Source organism: Thermobia domestica, chromosome 11 (assembly GCF_964235325.1).
Source record: "Thermobia domestica chromosome 11, izTheDome1.hap1.1, whole genome shotgun sequence".
In the NCBI taxonomy this organism is placed as follows: domain Eukaryota; kingdom Metazoa; phylum Arthropoda; class Insecta; order Zygentoma; family Lepismatidae; genus Thermobia; species Thermobia domestica.
Genome location: NC_137464.1, coordinates 82246829 through 82266126, shown reverse-complemented (window position 1 = coordinate 82266126; position 19298 = coordinate 82246829). Strand labels below are relative to the sequence as shown.

The 19298-nt window shown below is 33.5% G+C and overlaps 1 protein-coding gene across 1 annotated transcript in view; it reads left to right on the top strand.

Annotated features, from left to right (window-relative positions):
* Window positions 1-19298, top strand: part of LOC145663607 (uncharacterized) — a 38781-nt gene that overhangs the window by 8519 nt on the left and 10964 nt on the right. The window contains exons 2-4 of the mRNA XM_081729716.1: window positions 2507-2601; window positions 13558-13756; window positions 15760-15919. Of these exons, the coding sequence (XP_081585842.1) occupies window positions 2513-2601; window positions 13558-13756; window positions 15760-15919 (448 nt within the window). The 5' untranslated portion in view covers window positions 2507-2512. The remainder of the gene's footprint in view (window positions 1-2506; window positions 2602-13557; window positions 13757-15759; window positions 15920-19298) is intronic.

Sequence of the window (19298 nt, the reverse complement as noted above, 5' to 3'; positions counted from 1 at the left end):
TACTTCGTTTCCTCACATTTCGTTATCAGATAGGGAACTCCTGTAATATTGAGACACATTTCTCTGACGTGAGAATAATGTTGCCATTACTTTTTTTCCAACCTAGTAAAGCAGTAACTAGGCGAGAGAAGAATATCAGGCCATCATACGTTTGATCTAAATTTCCTACACTAATATATTTCAGTATATTGGACCCCAAATGTGCGTGAGTTTCAGCCTCCATACGATGTGAATTTTAAATATCAAGATTTCGCACTTCAATATTATTTGTCAATTCAAAGTACGGACATAATTTTCACTGCAGAAACAATACACTTTTTACTTGATCATATTGTCTTAACTGTATGATTGATCGAGTCAATACTGTACAATTGCAGCACGGTTGTGCCATGGCAATTGGTGGATTGTGACGTACGGTTTAGTACATTCTAACACTCTTTTGTGGGACCTTGAATAAAGATTTGAGAAAAAGACTCAAAATGCTTCCTGTGGAGTATTATGCTGTATGTGTTGTATAGTATTACGTAAAAAGGATGAAAAACGAGTGGAAGCTACCGAAATGTGGGTGTGGAGGAAAATGGAGAGAATTAGCTGGGTCAAGCGGGAAACGAATGCGAGGGTGTTAGAAATGGTGTGGGAGAAAAGAACAATTTTAGATATTACAGTAAACCCACGTTAACACGAATTCCAAGGGACTGAAAAATCAGGAGTTCGTGTTAAAAGAATTCGTGTTAACCGGGGACCCAAATTTTATTATTCGAATACATTTTCTCCATACATACGCACTACAATATACAGACTATACATACCACTACAGTATATTATGTATGTCATAGAAAACATTAGAGATGGTATCGAGACGAGACTGAGTAGTCTCGGTTCCAAATTCGAGACGAGACCAAGACTATTCTCTGTCTTGATACCATCCACAGAATTGTATCGAGACGAGACTGAGAGTTTCGGTCTCGTCTCGATTTCGATAAGCACTCCTCGGTCTCAAATTCGAGTTAATATCGAGATCGAGACTAGTTTCGGTCTCGATACCATCCTCTGAAAAGTGAAAACACTACAGTAAGTTTATTATTATAGTATCTTCGAAGATTAAGAAAAAAGTTTCCACGCAGAAAATCCAGGTCAAGTTATAAAATTGATAACTCCGCTAGCAGGGTGAGTACCGCTAGTAACTGCAAGGTATTTATGACTGCTGTCACCAATTTAGAGTTACAGGGGAGAGATGTTTTGTCTCGAGCTGTTGCCAGCTCGTCTGCCAAGCACCTGCATGTTCAGCGCTTGACGGAGGACAGGATCAACATCTCATAAGAGAGGAAAGATACCTGTTTCTGGTTTTTCTCTTATTTACAAGGGAATTTTCGTCTGTATAAATACTGTATGACAAAACTGATCTGGAGTGAAATCTGAAATGAGAAAAATTATCTAAAAAAAACAACAACAAAAAAAAAAAAGGATTGAAAGTTCGTGTTAAATCAAAACCTTTACTGACTCAAAGGACTAAAAATTAGTTCGTAATTCGTGCTAACCGAAATTCGTGTTAACCGATAAAACTTCCTATAAGATAACGTACAGCGATGCCGGGACCGAAATTTTGTTCGTCCTAACCGAGTGTTCGGCTTAAGCGAGTTCTTGTTAACGAGGTTATACTGTATTAAGAAGAGAAACTGGTTGGGACATTGAGTAAGAAGGAACTGTATAATGAAAGACTTGCTGGAGGGTATGGTGGCAAATAAAGAGAGGGAGAGGGCGAAAAAGATTACAGAGAAGATATCAAAACAGAGAAATCGTACATGAAGACGAAGAGGTTAGCGGAAGACCGTAAGGAGTTTCTCAGTTGCAGCAAGTAACCTACCAATAATGGCAAAATACCCATTATTATTATTATTATTATTATTATTATTATTATTATTATTATTATTATTATTATTATTATTATTATTATTATTATTATTATTATCCTGATAACCTACCAATAAAATTATTTCACTTGTTTATTGGTTAGTTTGTTAAATAAATAAATATTATCCCGAATGGAAAGAATTACGTGGGTCGAACAGAAAACGAATGAAAAAGTGTTAGAAATGTTGGAGAGGAAAAGAACAATTTTAGATGTAATTGGAAAGAGGGAGAGAAACTGGTTAGGATATTGACTAAAAAGAAGAAATTGTATCATGAGGGATGTCCTAGAGAGTATGGTGGCAGGAAAGAGAGGGAGAGGGCGAAAGAGACAATTAATGGACGATATCAAAACAGAGAAATCGTAGGTGAAGACGAAGAGGTTAGCGGGAGAGAGTGGAGCATGGAAGATTCCCAGTTTTGCGAAATGTCAAAATACCTATGATGATGATGATGATGATTCTTTTGTTTCTATTGTACAGTATATTGTAATAAATTATTTGGTACTTTCATAATCAGATTGAGAGCTACATAATAGATCATACATCTACATTTCAGAGTTTTCTTGTCAATTCTAATTAAATTATTTGTTTTCCAGGTCATAATGAAAACGCACTGTATCTCTGTATCATTTGCTGTGAGTGTTCTTTTGACTAGCTGCTACTGTTCTACTCCACGTTATGACACTGACAGGTAAGAAAAACTAGTGTTATGCTAGAAATAATAGCTTTAAGTTGAAAATGTGAACGAATTTTATGTATCTTTAATAGAATTAGATAAAGTTATATGTAATTCAGTCTATAATAATGTAGAGGCTAAGTAACTCAATTCAGTTTATTTTAAAATACTGAAAAATCACGTTTTAAAGATTTCTTCATTTAATTCCGTATTCACTTCTCTATTTGCAACTACCCAAATGCAAAAATGTCTTTAAAAACAAATATATCTGCTGGCAAATCAGTTACATAAAATCTTGTCTCACATTCTTTTTGCTATTATCTATTCATATTAATGTGCCAGAAATTCTCATTTCGGGGATCTTAACCCGATTTATTTCATGGTTTATAATCAACCCAAGGAGGAATACCAAGCTATGCTAACTTAAATGTAGTGCTACCAGAATCCATTATACTATGACAAAGAAAAAGTTAAAGTTCATTTGCATGTCAATATGTTTCTATTTGTGCACCATTGCCTACATCTAGGCGTTATTCAATTTCACACCATCGCTCCAAGTGAGCTTTGTGATGGACAAACACTGTGTGCGTGGGTTTTCTAGGGATTCTCCCGTTTCCTCCCAGTTTCTTCATTCCACTATTTCATTCATTTCTCATCACCACCGTTTCCTTTATGCGATCCGGCATAATCGTGAGACGTAAAACTTAAAGATTTCATTTCATTTTATTTCAATTTCACACCAGATTCTGTCGAGCATGTCTAGCGTAACCGTGTACCAATTGCATCGTTGGTTCTTGGTTGTGCTTTAGATATTAGATTTCGAGATCAATGGATTGGAAATCAATGAGTTATTCCTTGGCTCTCGAGGATTCCTGATCTCACACCATTTAACTTTTTCTTATAGAGTTTTGTCGAAGACATTGTGTATTGTGTTGAAATCGATAGTGTGATCAACCTGAAAACAAGAATTCACGAGGCAATTGGCACTGTTACTCCAGACATGCTCGACGGGTCTGGTGCGAAATTTGTTATGGTTTATGAATGGTGCATACAGAAACATACTGACATGCAAACATGATTTAACATTTTTTTCTCACAATAAAGCGGGTTCTGGCAGCATTGCAATTTTGCACTGAATGAATTCCGTTTTCAAAGAAAATTGTCTATCAATCAACCACGCAAGTAATATCACTTCTGTATAGCAACCTCACGAAACCCCCACTATTCTTTAGCAAAGAACCTATATTTGCCAAGTAATAATCTTAGTTAGTTGGTACAGCACAAGAAATGAACTCTAAACTCAAACATAATATTGAATGTAAATATTATTAACAAAGAAGTACAAACGCATTGAACTTTTATTTTATCGCGATCGCATCTTAGCTTTAAACAATAATTTTAGGAATGATCCAAAAAATGTATCAAAAGATTAAGATCTTGCCGAATAATTGTTTTTTGGATCAGGGGCAACAAAATTTTTCAACGGTCCCTAAATCGAGTTTTCGTATTTTTTAAGAAATAAGCACATCATACTGAGTTAAGTTTTAGTTTGGGTTTGGCTACACTATATGTAGTTCTCCAGATATAAGGTCTACAAGAAATTTTTTGCCTGAAATATATTGGATCTTTTGATTTAAAAAAAAAAACTTTATTTTATTTAGTTTCCATTTCATGTGATAATTTGTCTAAAGTATTTTCAAAATGTCAACAAAAAATAAACATGTAACCAAAAATTATCTATCCTAACGGAAACGTAACATGTCTCAAGAAAACATCAACCAGTGCGTATGATTACTAGTGCGGAAACTCCTTCTTTCGAGTGTTGTCATATTAAGTAATGCAATTTGCTTTATTCGTGACTGTATGCTTGAAACAAACTATTATCTTATACTTAGTACTGAATACTGGACATTCTATATTGTTTTCCTTCTTTCTTTGAAATTTTAACTTATAAAAGCAACTTTCTATTTTATAAGTTGAATAAAAGAAACAATAGGGATATTTCAATGTTCCAACTGTTCAAAATGGTACGATGGTACCGGAAAAAACAAAGAGAATTCTACACACAAAGGAAAAACAAATGACAATAACTGAATCCTAAATTACTCATTTTATGCTGTAAATAATTATTTATTTATTACTAACTATAACAAAATAGCTTCAGATTAGCTTTTTTATTTTAAGCACTTTCCATATTCAGATACCTTAATTTTTTAATGAAATTTTATATTAAAATATTCAATAGAATTGTTTACATAATCAGGCCCGCAACCAGCCACAGAAGTTTTAAATATATTAGGGGAAATGAATATACAGGAACGGATATTGAATCCTGTGAACTAAGCATTCGCAGGAGGCGCCAGTTGAAGAGGGCGCCAAACTGGAAAAGGAATTTTGTGTTTCAGATGTAAATACTTATTAGAGAAAGCGTTATGATGAAAAATTTTTCAAATAGCTTCAAATAAATATTGTATATATTGAGATACAGATGAAATACATCAAAAGGACAATAAAGTCGAATCTTTGCGTAGTGGCTGTAAAACACAACTTTACAATTGATCCCATGGTACAATTTGTACCAGACGGGGTGTTTCATGGTACATTGCGTTATAACTCCCCTATTTGAGCTTTTTCGTCCTTTTTTTTTTTTTCAAGTTCAGTGGGATTGTAGAAGACATTACGTATGGTTTCACACCTTCCTGCGTCGAGACATAGGAGGTGATGACGTCATAAGTCTAAAATTTATATTTTCGTGTAATACTTTTTGGGGAGGGGGTTATGTAAAGTATTTTTGGTGGGCTTATTTTTGCACGTAGAAGATTGAAATTTTGCACAAACATGCAGTCCACCGAGTAGTATTTACCAGATTTCTTTTTTCAGATTTCTGCGTTAAAACAGGGGGGGATCCAGAGGGTCAAAAAGTTGAAAAAAGGGATATTTTTACCCAAAAATCCCGTTTTTCCTCATTTTCCCGCCTTAGATACATGATGGAGACAAATGAATGGTACCGCCTGAAAGGCAGTTCTATTCTGAAGAGAATGATGTGCGACACATGGCCCTAGGGTAATTGGGGTAGTGTCAGGGAATTTTTATCAAAATATACTTCTGTATAGGGGAATTTTGAACATTTTCGGTATTATTTTTTGCGGGCTTATTTTTGCACGTAGAAGATTGAAATTGTGCACAAACATTCAGTCCTACCTGAGATCATGGTGTTTTACAGTAATTTGGGGCATGGTGGGAATTCCTGATAAAATTTCTCCCGCCCTTGGTATTCAAGATAGAAACTTGAAATTTGGCACACACATTCAGTATACCAAGTACTATTTATCAGAGTTTTTTTATATGGCTACGTTTACACAGGGCCGCTCCAGAGGGGCCCAAAATGCGAGAAAAAATTTCCCTCCGAAATTTTCCCTTTGACATAATTTTTCCCGTTCCTGGTATATGGTATGAGCATGCAAATGGTATCATTTGAAAGCCAGCTCCATTCTGAAGAGAATGAGGTATGAACCATGATCCTAGAATAAACAGTGACGATGCAGTAGCTGCTTGACTGAAAGTCTAAAAAATAGCCTAAAAAACCAGGTGCTGGAAAGGGCTATTAGTCCATTTCTCATTCGTCAACATTTTCGTTTCTATCCTTAGTCGTTTCCATTTTTTTATTATTGTTATTTATAATGAAGTGCGTTTTCAATTTTCAGTAGTACTTTGTTTTTCATGTAACAATAATAGCCAATGATTAAAAAAAATATATAGGTGAGCATTTTATCGGGAAAGAAAGCTACGCAACTTAAAAAAAGACGAGAGGCAAGCGAAGGCTTTAAAAAGTTTCTTTCGAATTCTGGGCGTTTCCAAAGTGATAATCATACAAATGTTGAGGTGACGGAGTTGTCAATACCAGTTACTGTTATCGAAGCAAGTCGACGAACTTTTGAAACTGTAAGTTTATTTTTCTTAATTGCAGTAATCTAATTGTTAAATTAAATGGAATGGATACGGCCTCTTTGGCTACGAATCTGAGTTAAATTTGAATTCAAATAGTTTTCACGCAGTATATGCGTATATAACTCGAAAAGGTAACAGTAATCGAAATCGAAAGGTCATTAGGATTATAAGTAACACAACTTTTGTTTTAGAACTCTCAGTGTCAATCACAGTATCGTATACATATGCCCATTGTATTATAACAGTGTAACAATCATTATCAATCCATTCTCTCGTATTAAAATCAGATGGTGCGATACTTTTAAACATTTGATAATAGTCCTAATGCAAAGTAAAATTTTGTTTATTAGTTACTTGTGTCCAGGGATTCAGGGACAAAAGTGGTCCGTGAGTTTGGATACCGCAGAGCTTTTAATTTTTAAGAAAATTGGCACAATTTCATGGAGAAAACACATAGAATTATTTGCATTTTGTAAACTAGTCCGAAAAAATCTTTGGACTCAAAAAAGAAGTCTTGGGTGCACCACTGCTTGTGTTAACATTGTGTTACTCATTGCCTTATTTCGAACGTCTATGTTGGAAAGAGATATGAAAGGATTGACTTGTTTTATAGGTATAAGGGATTCCTAAAAAGAACTTGCGGAGGGGGGGGGGACTTATTTTACAGTTCCGCCACTGGATCGAAGACAAATTAAATATTGATTAAGGCACACACTTTTGTCATTTGCTGTCTATTAAACAAGTTCAGCTAAAATTAATAAAGAATTATTTGAGATCAATTATATTTCAAGACTGACTAAATGGACTAGCTTTGATAACCATTGAAAATCACATACTCAATGAAATGGATAAGGATGCAATAATAAAGAGATTTTGTCAAATTGAAAGCCAGAAAACTGTCTTTATAACATAAACACTTCAGTAACAAAGAAAACAATAATTTTAGCTAATTACCATAATCGTATCACTAGAAAATACCATGTAAATATGCTTTTAAAGAAGCATAAGAGAATACCTCTTTGCCAAAATCAAACTTGCGTTAATTATGAGTTTTATTTTGTTTTGACTTTTAGGGTTTATGTTTCAATTGCTCAAAATACAATTTAGGTATAGCTATATCTTAGTTCTGTCTTGTGATTATTTACTAAATATGCTATTAATTATTAAAATTGGAGCTTTGTTTAGTATTCATCCACAGTTAGTTAGTTATAATTTCGCTGTTTTTCGTTAAATTCAAAGGAAGACTACAAATATTGAAGCGAGTTGCAACTGTAACAGTTATTTGAAAAAGTTTTGTCAATTACAGCCTCTTTTATTATCATTCAGATGGGGGCGCCAAAATATTGTTTGCTTGCACTTAACAAATGTTTAGAACTGGCCCTGTTTTAAATATATTAGGCACAAACCATTAACAATTATAAACCGTTCTACATCAATAATTACTGAGTTTTTGTATGAGTGGTAACCATAATTTTAATTATATGCCTTCATTCAAGCTAATAACTATAATAATAATAATAATAATAATAATAATAATAATAATAATAATAATAATAATAATAATAATAATAATAATAATAATAATAATAATAATAATAAATATTCAATAAATAATGAATAATGGCGAGATCGGATCCCATATTCAGCTGTAGGTCCACGTCTCATATAACCTCGCTGGTGAAAGTGACGCTAAAATTAAAATCAAATCAAATCAATCAGAGTGAAACTACGGTAGACTTCTGATCTATGTGAATTCAATATTCAAACTTGAAGTAGTACATTTATAACTACTGGTTTTAATAGAGAAGTAAGATCAAGATAGAGGCTCTTTCTCAGATGATTCATATAAAAAAGCCATTACTCGACATATTTGACAGTTTTTGCTCCATGCAAGTCAATATTGAAACCGGAAGTACTAGTTAATTTCAGCCAGTATCGGTTTCTGTAGTGTTGTGGGTGCTGACTGTATATTTTCTTGAAAGGCTGAATCGATTACAAAAATCCTTTGGTATTTATTACAGTTTCTGTTCGATTATGATAAACGTTGAATCCGGAAATGGGTACTTCCTCGTGCAGGTTTGAATAAAAGATTAACGTAGAAGGAGGAACCTATTCATGGGACGCTGAATAGTCTGCAAAGAAAACACTTCTCGATATCTTTTACAGTTTTAGGTCTGTGAAAATCAGCATTGAAACCGGTCGTACGAGTACATTTCAACCATTTCCGTTTACGATAGTATTGCGGGTGGTGATGATATTGCCACAACCGCTTCTCTTGGGACTTTGAATCGATTCCTAAAAGCTACTTGTTGCTATCTATTACCATTTGTGTGATAAACATCGAAATCAAAAATGTTTAATTTGAACCACTTCCGGTTTCAATTAACGAAGGAGACGGAACCTATTTTTGGGACACTGAATCGACTATTAAAAAAACTCTTCTTGATGTCTTTTATTGTTTTACTCTATGAAAATCAGTATTGAACCGGAAGTACTAGCAAATTTCAACCACTTTCGGTTTAAGTAGGGTATTTCAGATTGAGACGATATTTTTTTTTATTGAGACGCTGAATCGATTGTAGCAAACTGCTTCTCGCTATCTGTTACTGTTTTTGTTCTATGGGGGACCAACATTGAAATCGAAAATGGTTAATTTCTACCATTTTTGGTTTGAATAGAAGGTTAAGGGAGGAGATGAAACATATTCTTGGAACACTAAATCGATTACAGAAGACTTTCTCGATATCTTTTACAGTTTTTTCTTTGATAACTGTCGGCAGACGGACGGACGGACGTAGCCATCTATAAAAGACTACTGACACTATGCATAGCATAGTTTGGAAGTATAATAATAATAATAATAATAATAATAATAATAATAATAATAATAATAATAATAATAATAATAATAATAATAATAAGAAGAAGAAGAAGAAGAAGAAGAAGAAGAAGAAGAAGAAGTTGAATATAAATCAAATATATTGAGCGATGGAGAGGAATGGAATCCTAAATTAAAGGACTTTTAATACGTATAATTTTGTCCAAAACTAATTTTCCACTTTTTAAAAGTCATTAGAAGACTTGTAGATTTCTATGGTCTATTGTTTTGTAGGACTTTCTATTATACGTTTAAAATAGTGGGTCAATGGAACTATTTAACTTCTTATCTAGATAATTCGAAATAATTACAGTTCAAGAATGTTCAGTGTTGGACAGATTCCAAACAGAAGAATGCAGTTTTATTTGACTTTCAGTTATTCAGGTGACGCCACAGGAAAGTGAGACACAAAATACAATCCATCTAATGATGATAAGGAGAGCATGAGCAGAATTCATCTGTTTTTCAAGATGATTTTTTTAAATGTCAATCAAACATTGCCAATGACATATTTCACTCAATAAATGAGATTGAAGATTTTATTGACTGTGTAAAAGCAATCAATCCAAAGCAAACAAAGCTCACGAAATTCTTTAAACGAGAACAGATAATTAAAGTTGACATTCGTGTACTCCTTTGTGTGTTTGTTCCTTGAATGTACCTAAATTTATTTTCCACGGTACGTGTGGCTTAATTTAAATGTGGGTAAATGTAGTTTTGTTTGTTTGCAGTAAGAGTATTAGATCTCGCATATGGTACCTTACACGTAAAGTCTACTTTATGTTAATTATTTTTTTCATATACAGCACTTTTGTTCGCTTAAATTTAGATGGTTAAAAATACACATTTTAGAATATTACTAATTTTGAATAATTCGAATTTTCAACGTGTATTTGAATGCACTGTATTTGTAAAGTACAAAGAAAGTATCATATTTATTCTTAGCTTTGTATACCGAGATTAGTTACTTATTTCATAAATTAAGCAAACTTAGAAATAAAATCCTAGAAGCAATATTGAAATTTCTGTGAACAATCACAGATTATTCAACCCTATATTTAAAAATTATTAATTCGTTGAATTTTTTAAAGAAAATATGTTAGAATGGATGACTATATTAAAAGGCTTCTAGAAAGATGTGCTTTGGAAATAAGGATAGAAAAATATTTTTTAAAAGAACAAGTAAAAAAAAAATCTTTGAAACATTTGAAAGACATGTTTTTCTAAAGTTAGTGGAATATGGAGATTCAATGATAGAGCACTGACATCTGGTGTCCTTAGTTCGATACCAGTTCATGAAGTTTTTTGATGAACAGCGTCATGTCTGTGGGTTCGAGGTTCTCTCTTTTCCTCCCGCTTTCTCATTCCACCAATCACTCATTTTCATTAATCATCCGTTTCTTTTAGCCTTAAAGGACATGAGCACGGGATGTATTTTTTCTAAAGTTTGGAGTGCATGTTTCTATTCAGAAAATAACTCGGTTATTTCTTGCATATAAATTGCTAAAAATAAAAATGTTCCTTCTTTCAATTGCATATAAATTATCACCAATAGCACGCTAACTGTTGTAAATCTCACGTACACACTAACGTAAAAATCATGTCAAATGACATATTACATCTTTAAATCAGCATCTGATACACTTTCTATTCTGAATGCGTTTTCACTTAACAGAATTTATTGACGAAATTTTTCATATTGTAATTTCATATAAATACTAATATGAGATTATACTGATAGTGAAGTAACTTATCTCTTTTAAGATTCCTTAAAAAGAAATTAAATCTTTAGTTTGATCCCACGGTTTGTCGTTTATGCTAAAGGAAATGGGCAATAAATTCAAATGAAGAATGACGGAAGAGTTGCTGTGATAATTTTGAGAAAATCCAAGAACACAACGTTTTCTACGAAGAGCCCACTTAACTTGACATTTAACTAGGAATTCTTACCACCTAATTTCTTTACTCAAAAGCGAAAAGCACAGTATATTTGTCACACCACACCTATAATTATTCTGAAATGCCGGAAGCTACACATCGTGCCGTTACATGGCAGCAAATACACTCCAGCGGTTGACATGTACCAGACGAAATTTAATCTTCTAGAAATAGTAATGAATGTAGTCTACGTTTCAGGGGATCCTCTTTTGCAGTTTTACCAAAGTTTATTTGGTTTTATAATTGCTCTTATGTAAAGAGCCAATGTCTATTGCCGATTTTTACTCACGCTTTTGCTTATAGTTAAGAACAGTGAAATGACGAAATAAAATATTTCTTTAACGTCACGATTATGGTCTTTAGGCTAAGGGAAACGATGATTAGAGAAAGTGAATGATAATGGAAAAATTAGTGGTATGAGAATGTGGGAGAATACGGGAATACCCTGAGAAAATCCATAGACACGATGTTGTCCACTACAAACTCACTTGGCCGGAGTTCGAACCAGGGGATTTACGCAAAAGAGGACTCTACGTAACTTGTTCTACCACTCATCCACAGTACTCTCAAAGTTAAGGAAGTAATGAGTTGATTAGTACGTGATTTTATGATAAGGCATAAATAAATGAGATAAACAGAAAAAAACGTATATAGAAGAATTTCTAAATAATTATGACTCTTACGTCATTGTGTGAGTGACTGAGGCGGGTCATTTGATTAATTAAGAAATAATTACTTGATTGTTTGTAATAAAATAGATAAATATATAGAAGTGAAATGGAATAATGTTGCATAACTAATAATAAGAATTGCAATATTGAATGCTGAGCTATTCATTAATAACTAACATTTTAAAACATTTTCTTCCAATCTTCTTTTATTTTCGACTAGCAGCGTTCACCCCGCTTCGCTGGGGTCACCCCGGAACGCAATAAACTTTGTTACTTAGATAATTTTTACTTTTTCGCTTTCAAGTGATATGATAAAAACCATAGAAGATTGGAGTAAATGTTAACATTATATCGCCTGTCATTTATGTTAACCCGCCGAGTGACACGGTCATGTGGGTTGCATATAAATACGGTTAGATTTAGCTATGATGAGCTAACAAAGGATTTGTACGTTATGGACACTTGAATGGTCAATTATCTCAAGACACTGGTAATTGAAAATTAAAGTGATATGATAAAAACCATCTAGGGTCCAAATCTTAATAACCCCCCAAAAATGAAAGAAATTGGTTCAGCCGTATTAGCGTGATGAGCTAACAAAGGATTTGTACGTTCTCTTTTATATATATAGATTTGGAAAAATTCTTGGAAGGAACCAGGTTTTGGTTGTAAAAGTTAAGACAAGGCTAATGATATGCACGCAATGGGTTGAAATTATCTTTCCGATTCGGAAAAGTAATTAGACAGGTCTCGACTTTACGCAAAACTTATTTATGTGAAACTTTAGGGAGAAAACTAATTTACGTTTTAAATCTTTTTCTTTCACGTTACAAGGTTTGATCTTACAGATACAGTAATTCCAGATTTTTAACTTGCACTTAAAGTTTCTTCAATATATAATTTCGTAAATAACACTCCATTTGTTTATCTAAAACTATATATCATAGTTGGCGATTGTTGTAGTCAAACTTTAGTCCAATGACACTAAACATTCTGACTGGTATATTATTTTCTTACTAATTTAGGCAAACAACTGAAAGAAAATATATAATAATAATTACCAAATTTTTTATATCTGAAACTTGAAAGAGGTGGAACCAGAATCTAAGGCAATTGCTTTTTCTCTGTGGGGAGAGAATCAGATTTCTATAATGAATGTTGATCGAAAAGATATTAAAAAATAGAAATTTGCTAATTATGTTTTAATATTTTTAAAGTAAAATATATTGTAAATAGCAATTTGAAATAAAACAATTATTATTATTATTATTATTATTATTATTATTATTATTATTATTATTATTATTATTATTATTATTATTATTATTATTATTATTATTATTATTATTATTGGACCCAAGATGTTATGTCATTGATTGGGATTCAATTATGTCATGGAAGTCACATTAATCCATGGCTTTTAGAGCATTACAAAAAGTATTAAAACCTGATTTTTGCTATTTAAAAAAAACTTTCTTCTTATGTTAATTTAAAGCGTATACTATTGAGTCTTACAAGTGACTACCAATATTTCAGCGGATTTCTTCCAAGCCCGGTCAGCTACTTTCAAGAACCCGGAGATCAGATTGCCATGGAAGATAAAGGAACTTACGTGAAAATGGTCCCGGCTCCTCCAGCAATGTTACAAGCCAAGAAGTTTGATTCGACAGGGCCAATCTCAGAAAGTAATGAACTTGATAAGTCAGCTGCCAGTAGATTTGGTTTCGTAAACCAGGTAATGCCATAGTTCTGGATCATTACAGTCATATTGCAATAGATTATTCTATTTTCAATATAGAAGAAAAAATTGTGTTTTGGTTTCATTAATGCTGAATATCTGCAGCATTTTTGTTTCTTAGCTAATTGATTCGTATGGAGGATTATTTTTTCGTTCTCTTTGAAGTAAACTGGAAGTTTAATTCTTTTTTGAGTTTATTGGTTTCATCTTCAAATCTAGTTCAAAGTCTCTTACCTTTCAAATGAAAATGCACTATACAGGGAAATTCAAAATGATGGACCCGATTTCAGAAATGTATTCTGTGAAATCTAATTAACATATGATATCGTGAGACATGCGCTTGGAAAGGTTAACTTTTAAAGTTCAATAATGCACCCAGTGTGTCCACTTTCTATCGCTAAGATTTAGCATCGAATATGAAACGAATTAGTGATATTGACAGTGGCGGATCTAGAAGGTAAAAACTGGGGGGGGGGGGCAGCCATATCCCTGAATATGAAGGTATATCATTGGGTTTATCATAAACTTTCAAAAATATATAAATAACAGGTTTAATTATTTTTGTCACTCGAAAAACTGGGTGGGCCTAGGTCCCCCCGGCTCCGGGCTGGATCCGCCACTGGGTATTGACATACAACATACTACAAAAGGTTTGGCAAGAGATAGACTATCGGCTTGATGTGTGTTATGTTAAGCGAGATGATCAACTTTGACAGCTTATCTTTCTTAACACGTCTCACAATAACATATGTTTATTAGATTTTACAGAACAAATTTCTGAAGTCGGGTCCATCATTTTGACTACCACTGTATACATTAGTTTCTTCCAAACCTATGGCTCGCTGTTGGCTGTAATGAAAATCATAATCAGTTAAAAGTACTACTTATTTACGTTACTATTTTTAAAAATGAGTTTGCTGAATTAACTTGCGGTTATACAAATATTAATTCTGATGTTCCTTAGTTACTAAATTATATTGTATTTGACATGGAATTTTTATTTGTGGGTAGGCCTACAATCCTTGTCTTAATAATAATAATAATAATAATAATAATAATAATAATAATAATAATAATAATAATAATAATAATAATAATAATCACCAAAGCACGTTCATGTACACGATCATGAGTATTCATTTTCAAATAAAGGAAGCAGATGCGAACAAAGGAAACGTAGTGGAGCGGTGATTGTTAACTATTAAAAGTTAGCATTACTCACACAGAGTTCCTTCGTGGCTAAGTGGTCAGCGTTACACACCTTAGGTGTGGAAGACCAGGGTTCGAGTCTCCGTGTGAGCTCATGTAGTTCCGATTCTACGTTAATCAGTGGTTCCATGTCTCTCACTGCTGAACGAGACGTTAAACTTTAAAATCAACATAACTTAGCATTACTCACGGACTCAGATTATTTTTGTACTATACATAGATAAATTTTATAATACTTAAATTAAATTTGATTATGAAATATTGAAGTCTATATTTTAAAAATAGTTTCCAAGAAATAAGAGACATTTAAACAGCATTGAAGAAGAAATCAGTAATAATTTCAGATCTTTTAAAAGAAAACAGAAAACTAATACCACATAAATCAGTGTACTAAAATAGGATTGCCAACTTATCGGTATTTTACTGGCTGACTATACTTTGCCAGGCTCAATTATCTATACATCAAGGTTTAAAATGCAATTATTCTTCATGTGTTTTCAGGGTTGTCAGTTAGTGCTCGTAATTTTATTTTTCAGAGTTTGCAACCCTAGCTAAATATCAATATGGCTCAGGTACTCAACACCGTTACGTGCTGCACTGAAATGAATAAGTACTTCAAGAATTTCATTTACTTTTCAATTCTTTAAAATATTTGAAAACGTGTAAGAAAAACATTAACAATTACTTTCTTTTTTTAAAAAAAGTAGTAGTTATGTAATATATATTTTACAAGTATTGTAGTATAACTGATTTAGTATCCAGCAAATGCTTTCCAATTACATTTCTTGCAGAATTACAACCCAACGGCTGTGGGTCTCCCTGGCTTCTACGGTCTATTGAACTTAGACATAGGAGGTCTAATAGCAGGTGCTCTTATCGGAATCGCTTCCTATCTTATCATCCCGAAAATCCTTTATTTTCTGTCTGGAGCTGGAGCACTGTTTGCACGCAGTAAGTAGAGTGAAGTGATTTGAGAACAGGTCCCAATGTATTATGTCTACACACACACACACACACACACATATATATATATATATATATATATATATATATATATATATATATATATATATATATATACGTAAACGAAATCAGTACTGTGGTACTGGTCCTCCGTCCAACAAGGAAAGGTCACGAACTAGCTCCGCTTAGATCCAAACGAGACAATTGTATTTGCATTTATTGTGTTATAAGTAGACGAATCCCAAAGTTATCCCTACCACTAGTCGGGATATCGTGAGTTAGAACCTATGTTGTAATGTAAAAGATATTAGCTGGCAGAATAGTGTGGACCCAGGGCTTGATCCAGGATATTCTGAGGGAGGTGCACCAAATAATTGCCAATACATTTAAATTAAATTTGAGGTTTTTACATGCCTATAGGCATCTGGGTGTGAATCAGGAATTGCCCTGGAAATGATAAGTGTCTGCTCTCGATGAATCCTTTTCGTTCAACCTACAGAAAATTGACTGAAATTATTGATTTTGCAAAACTCACTGCTAGCTTCTCACTTTAGGTAGTGTATATTTACAACAAAGGGGAGTGGTGCACGTGCAACTTTGCGCCCCTAAATCCGGCCCTGGTCATTTATTCGGAAATGGTTGGGTAGATGGAAATCTCGACGAAAACGTATCCCATCATTTTCAAGTGCACACTTTTTTTGGGGGGTAAAAAAAATTGCCCCAGGGTTCCAGACGGGGTCCAACTCAAAAGCACATCATTTGAAAGCTGTTGTGAAATGAAAGAAGATGGAGCAAGTCTCAACTCTCTACGACAACCCTATGCAAACTGGCGGCGGGTCAAAATGTAAACAAAAACTTAATTGAAAAGTCCATGGCCACCCCTATAAATCGGGAATGGTGAGACAAATATGAAAACAAGAAAGCACGTGTGGCATTATTTTCAATGTGCAACGATTTAAAGTAAAAATGTCTTGTCTCAGGGCCCCTGCAGTGTCCCAGGTGGGGTCCAACTCAAAGTTTTCAAATAGCAAAACGGGTTAAGTAGCACATCGTTTGAGAACTATTGTTAAATGAAGGAAGATGGACCAAGTCTGGACTCTCTAAGATAACCCTGTGCAAAATGATAGAGGACCAAAATGTAAACACAAACTTAATTGAAAATCTTATGATCACCTTGAATCCAAGATGTCTGCTTAAAATTTATGTCGAAAATATAGGCACTCCAAATTGGTGAAGCTAGGAAAACCAAATTTGGCATGAATGATGATCAGTAAGCACAGGTGTCGAAAAGATACGAAATATTCAAAAAAAAAAAAAAAAAAAAAAGCGAGATCTTGAGTTCAAAATGCCACACTATGTATCACATGCACGTCAGCTCAAAGCACTGGAGCTGGAGAAGCGAAATGTGGTATTTACGTTTATTGTCAATAGTAGATATCCACAAAAATGTCAAAGACGTATCATCTGTAATCCCATATGGCTGCCATCGTGAAAAATGAGTTTGTATATAAATGCTAATAATTATGTTGCATCTGACAATTATGTTGCATTTTCATTCATTCGATCCATTGAAGTAAAGAGATCTACGAATGACCGAAGTACAGAAGTTGTTGCCACCAGGCGGCAGCTCTAACCACCGCAGCAGACGATTGGAAGCATCATAGAACGAATAGCACTATTGTTTTTTTTTTATTTTTTTATTTACCATTTCGATTATTTCTTACTTCTTGGTTATTCTCACTTTCATTTTCTATCCTGTTTGTATCATACATAAATTAGTCCGTCATTGTGAACTTATCTTTCATTTCACAACAGTTTTCAAACGATGCGCTACTTAACCCCTTGCCTTCAAAACTTTTGAGCTGGACCCCACCTGGTACCCTGTGGGGGCAATGGGATAAGGCGTTTTTACTTTAAATCGTTGTATTTTGAAAATAATGCCACACGGCCTTTACTGTTTTCACATTTGTCTCACCGTTTCCGATTTATAGAAGTATCCAAGGACATTTCAATTAAGTTTTTGTTTACATTTTGACACACCGCCACTTTGGATAGGGTTGTCGTAGAGAGTTAAGACTTGCTCCGTCTTCTTTTATTTCACAACAGCTTTCAAATGATGTGCTACTTAACCCTCTTAGCATTCGAAACTTTTAAGTTGGACCCCGTCTGGAACTCTGCGGAGGACTCTGGAGGAAACGTTTTTACTCCGAAAAGTGTGTCCTTGAAAAAGATGGGGTAGGTGTTCGTCGAGTTTTCCATCTACCCAACCGTTTCAGAACAAATGACCCTGTTCAAACTATCCTGCCAGCTAATAGCTTTTACATTATAAAATATGTTCTAACTCATGACGTATAACTTTGGGATTCGTCTAGTTATAACATGTCAAATGCAAACATTGTCTCGATCGGATCTTTGCGGAGTCAGTTCCTGACCTTCCCTTGTAAGTATTTAAGAGACCTTAGAATAAAACTGCTGAAGCACGCTTTCACTGTGCAGGAAGATAGAAATGCAAACTTGATAATTAAATGTCTTTCGTTTGTTAGTCAACTAAAATTATATCACAGGTAATTAAAATTTATACTCACCTCACTACTCCCAACAATGTTTAAATGTATCAATATTTTTATTTCTGTTTTATTTTGTTTCGAGAGTAATGGGAATGATAATGCACTTCGTAGCTATATTTAAATCTGTTGTATATCAGGGGTGCCCACAAGGGGGGCTATGACGCAAACTGCGTCATTGAAATATTTGGGGGGGGTTAAAATCTATATAAATATGTTTGATGAGGGGGTAAATTAATCGAAAAGAAGATTTTTTTAATGGAAGAACACCTACGGATAGACAATTGGGGGGGTGCGTCATAGACATAAGGGGGGGTGGGCACCACTGTGTATATAGTACGTTTATCTAACGGATTTCTCTAGGTAATTATATTAGAGTAAAATTATAAGTGCATTTAATTGCACATTAGTCAGTTAGGCTTACAATTTCACATAACACGAACATAAAATATCCTTTCCATTTAACACGTGATGTTAGGTTATTTTCTATCAAAGATAAAATTCAAAGTCCAGAGGTCTACTTACTATGTTAGTAAAGCAAATATAATGCCATATTATTCTTTAAAAATTTAAACATATTAACTATCACTATAGTCGTCTCAATATCAATCAATGTATATATTAAATAAATATTTGAGGTGATTACATAGGCTAATTAATAAGATATGATGTAGACCATTTTATATGTTTATTTTAAAATGATTTTTTTTCTGCAGACTCATTATTATTGTTTTTCAGATTATTATAGGAAAACAGGGGGTTATGGAACACCATTTACATATGTGAAAGTAACTGTCCGAGAA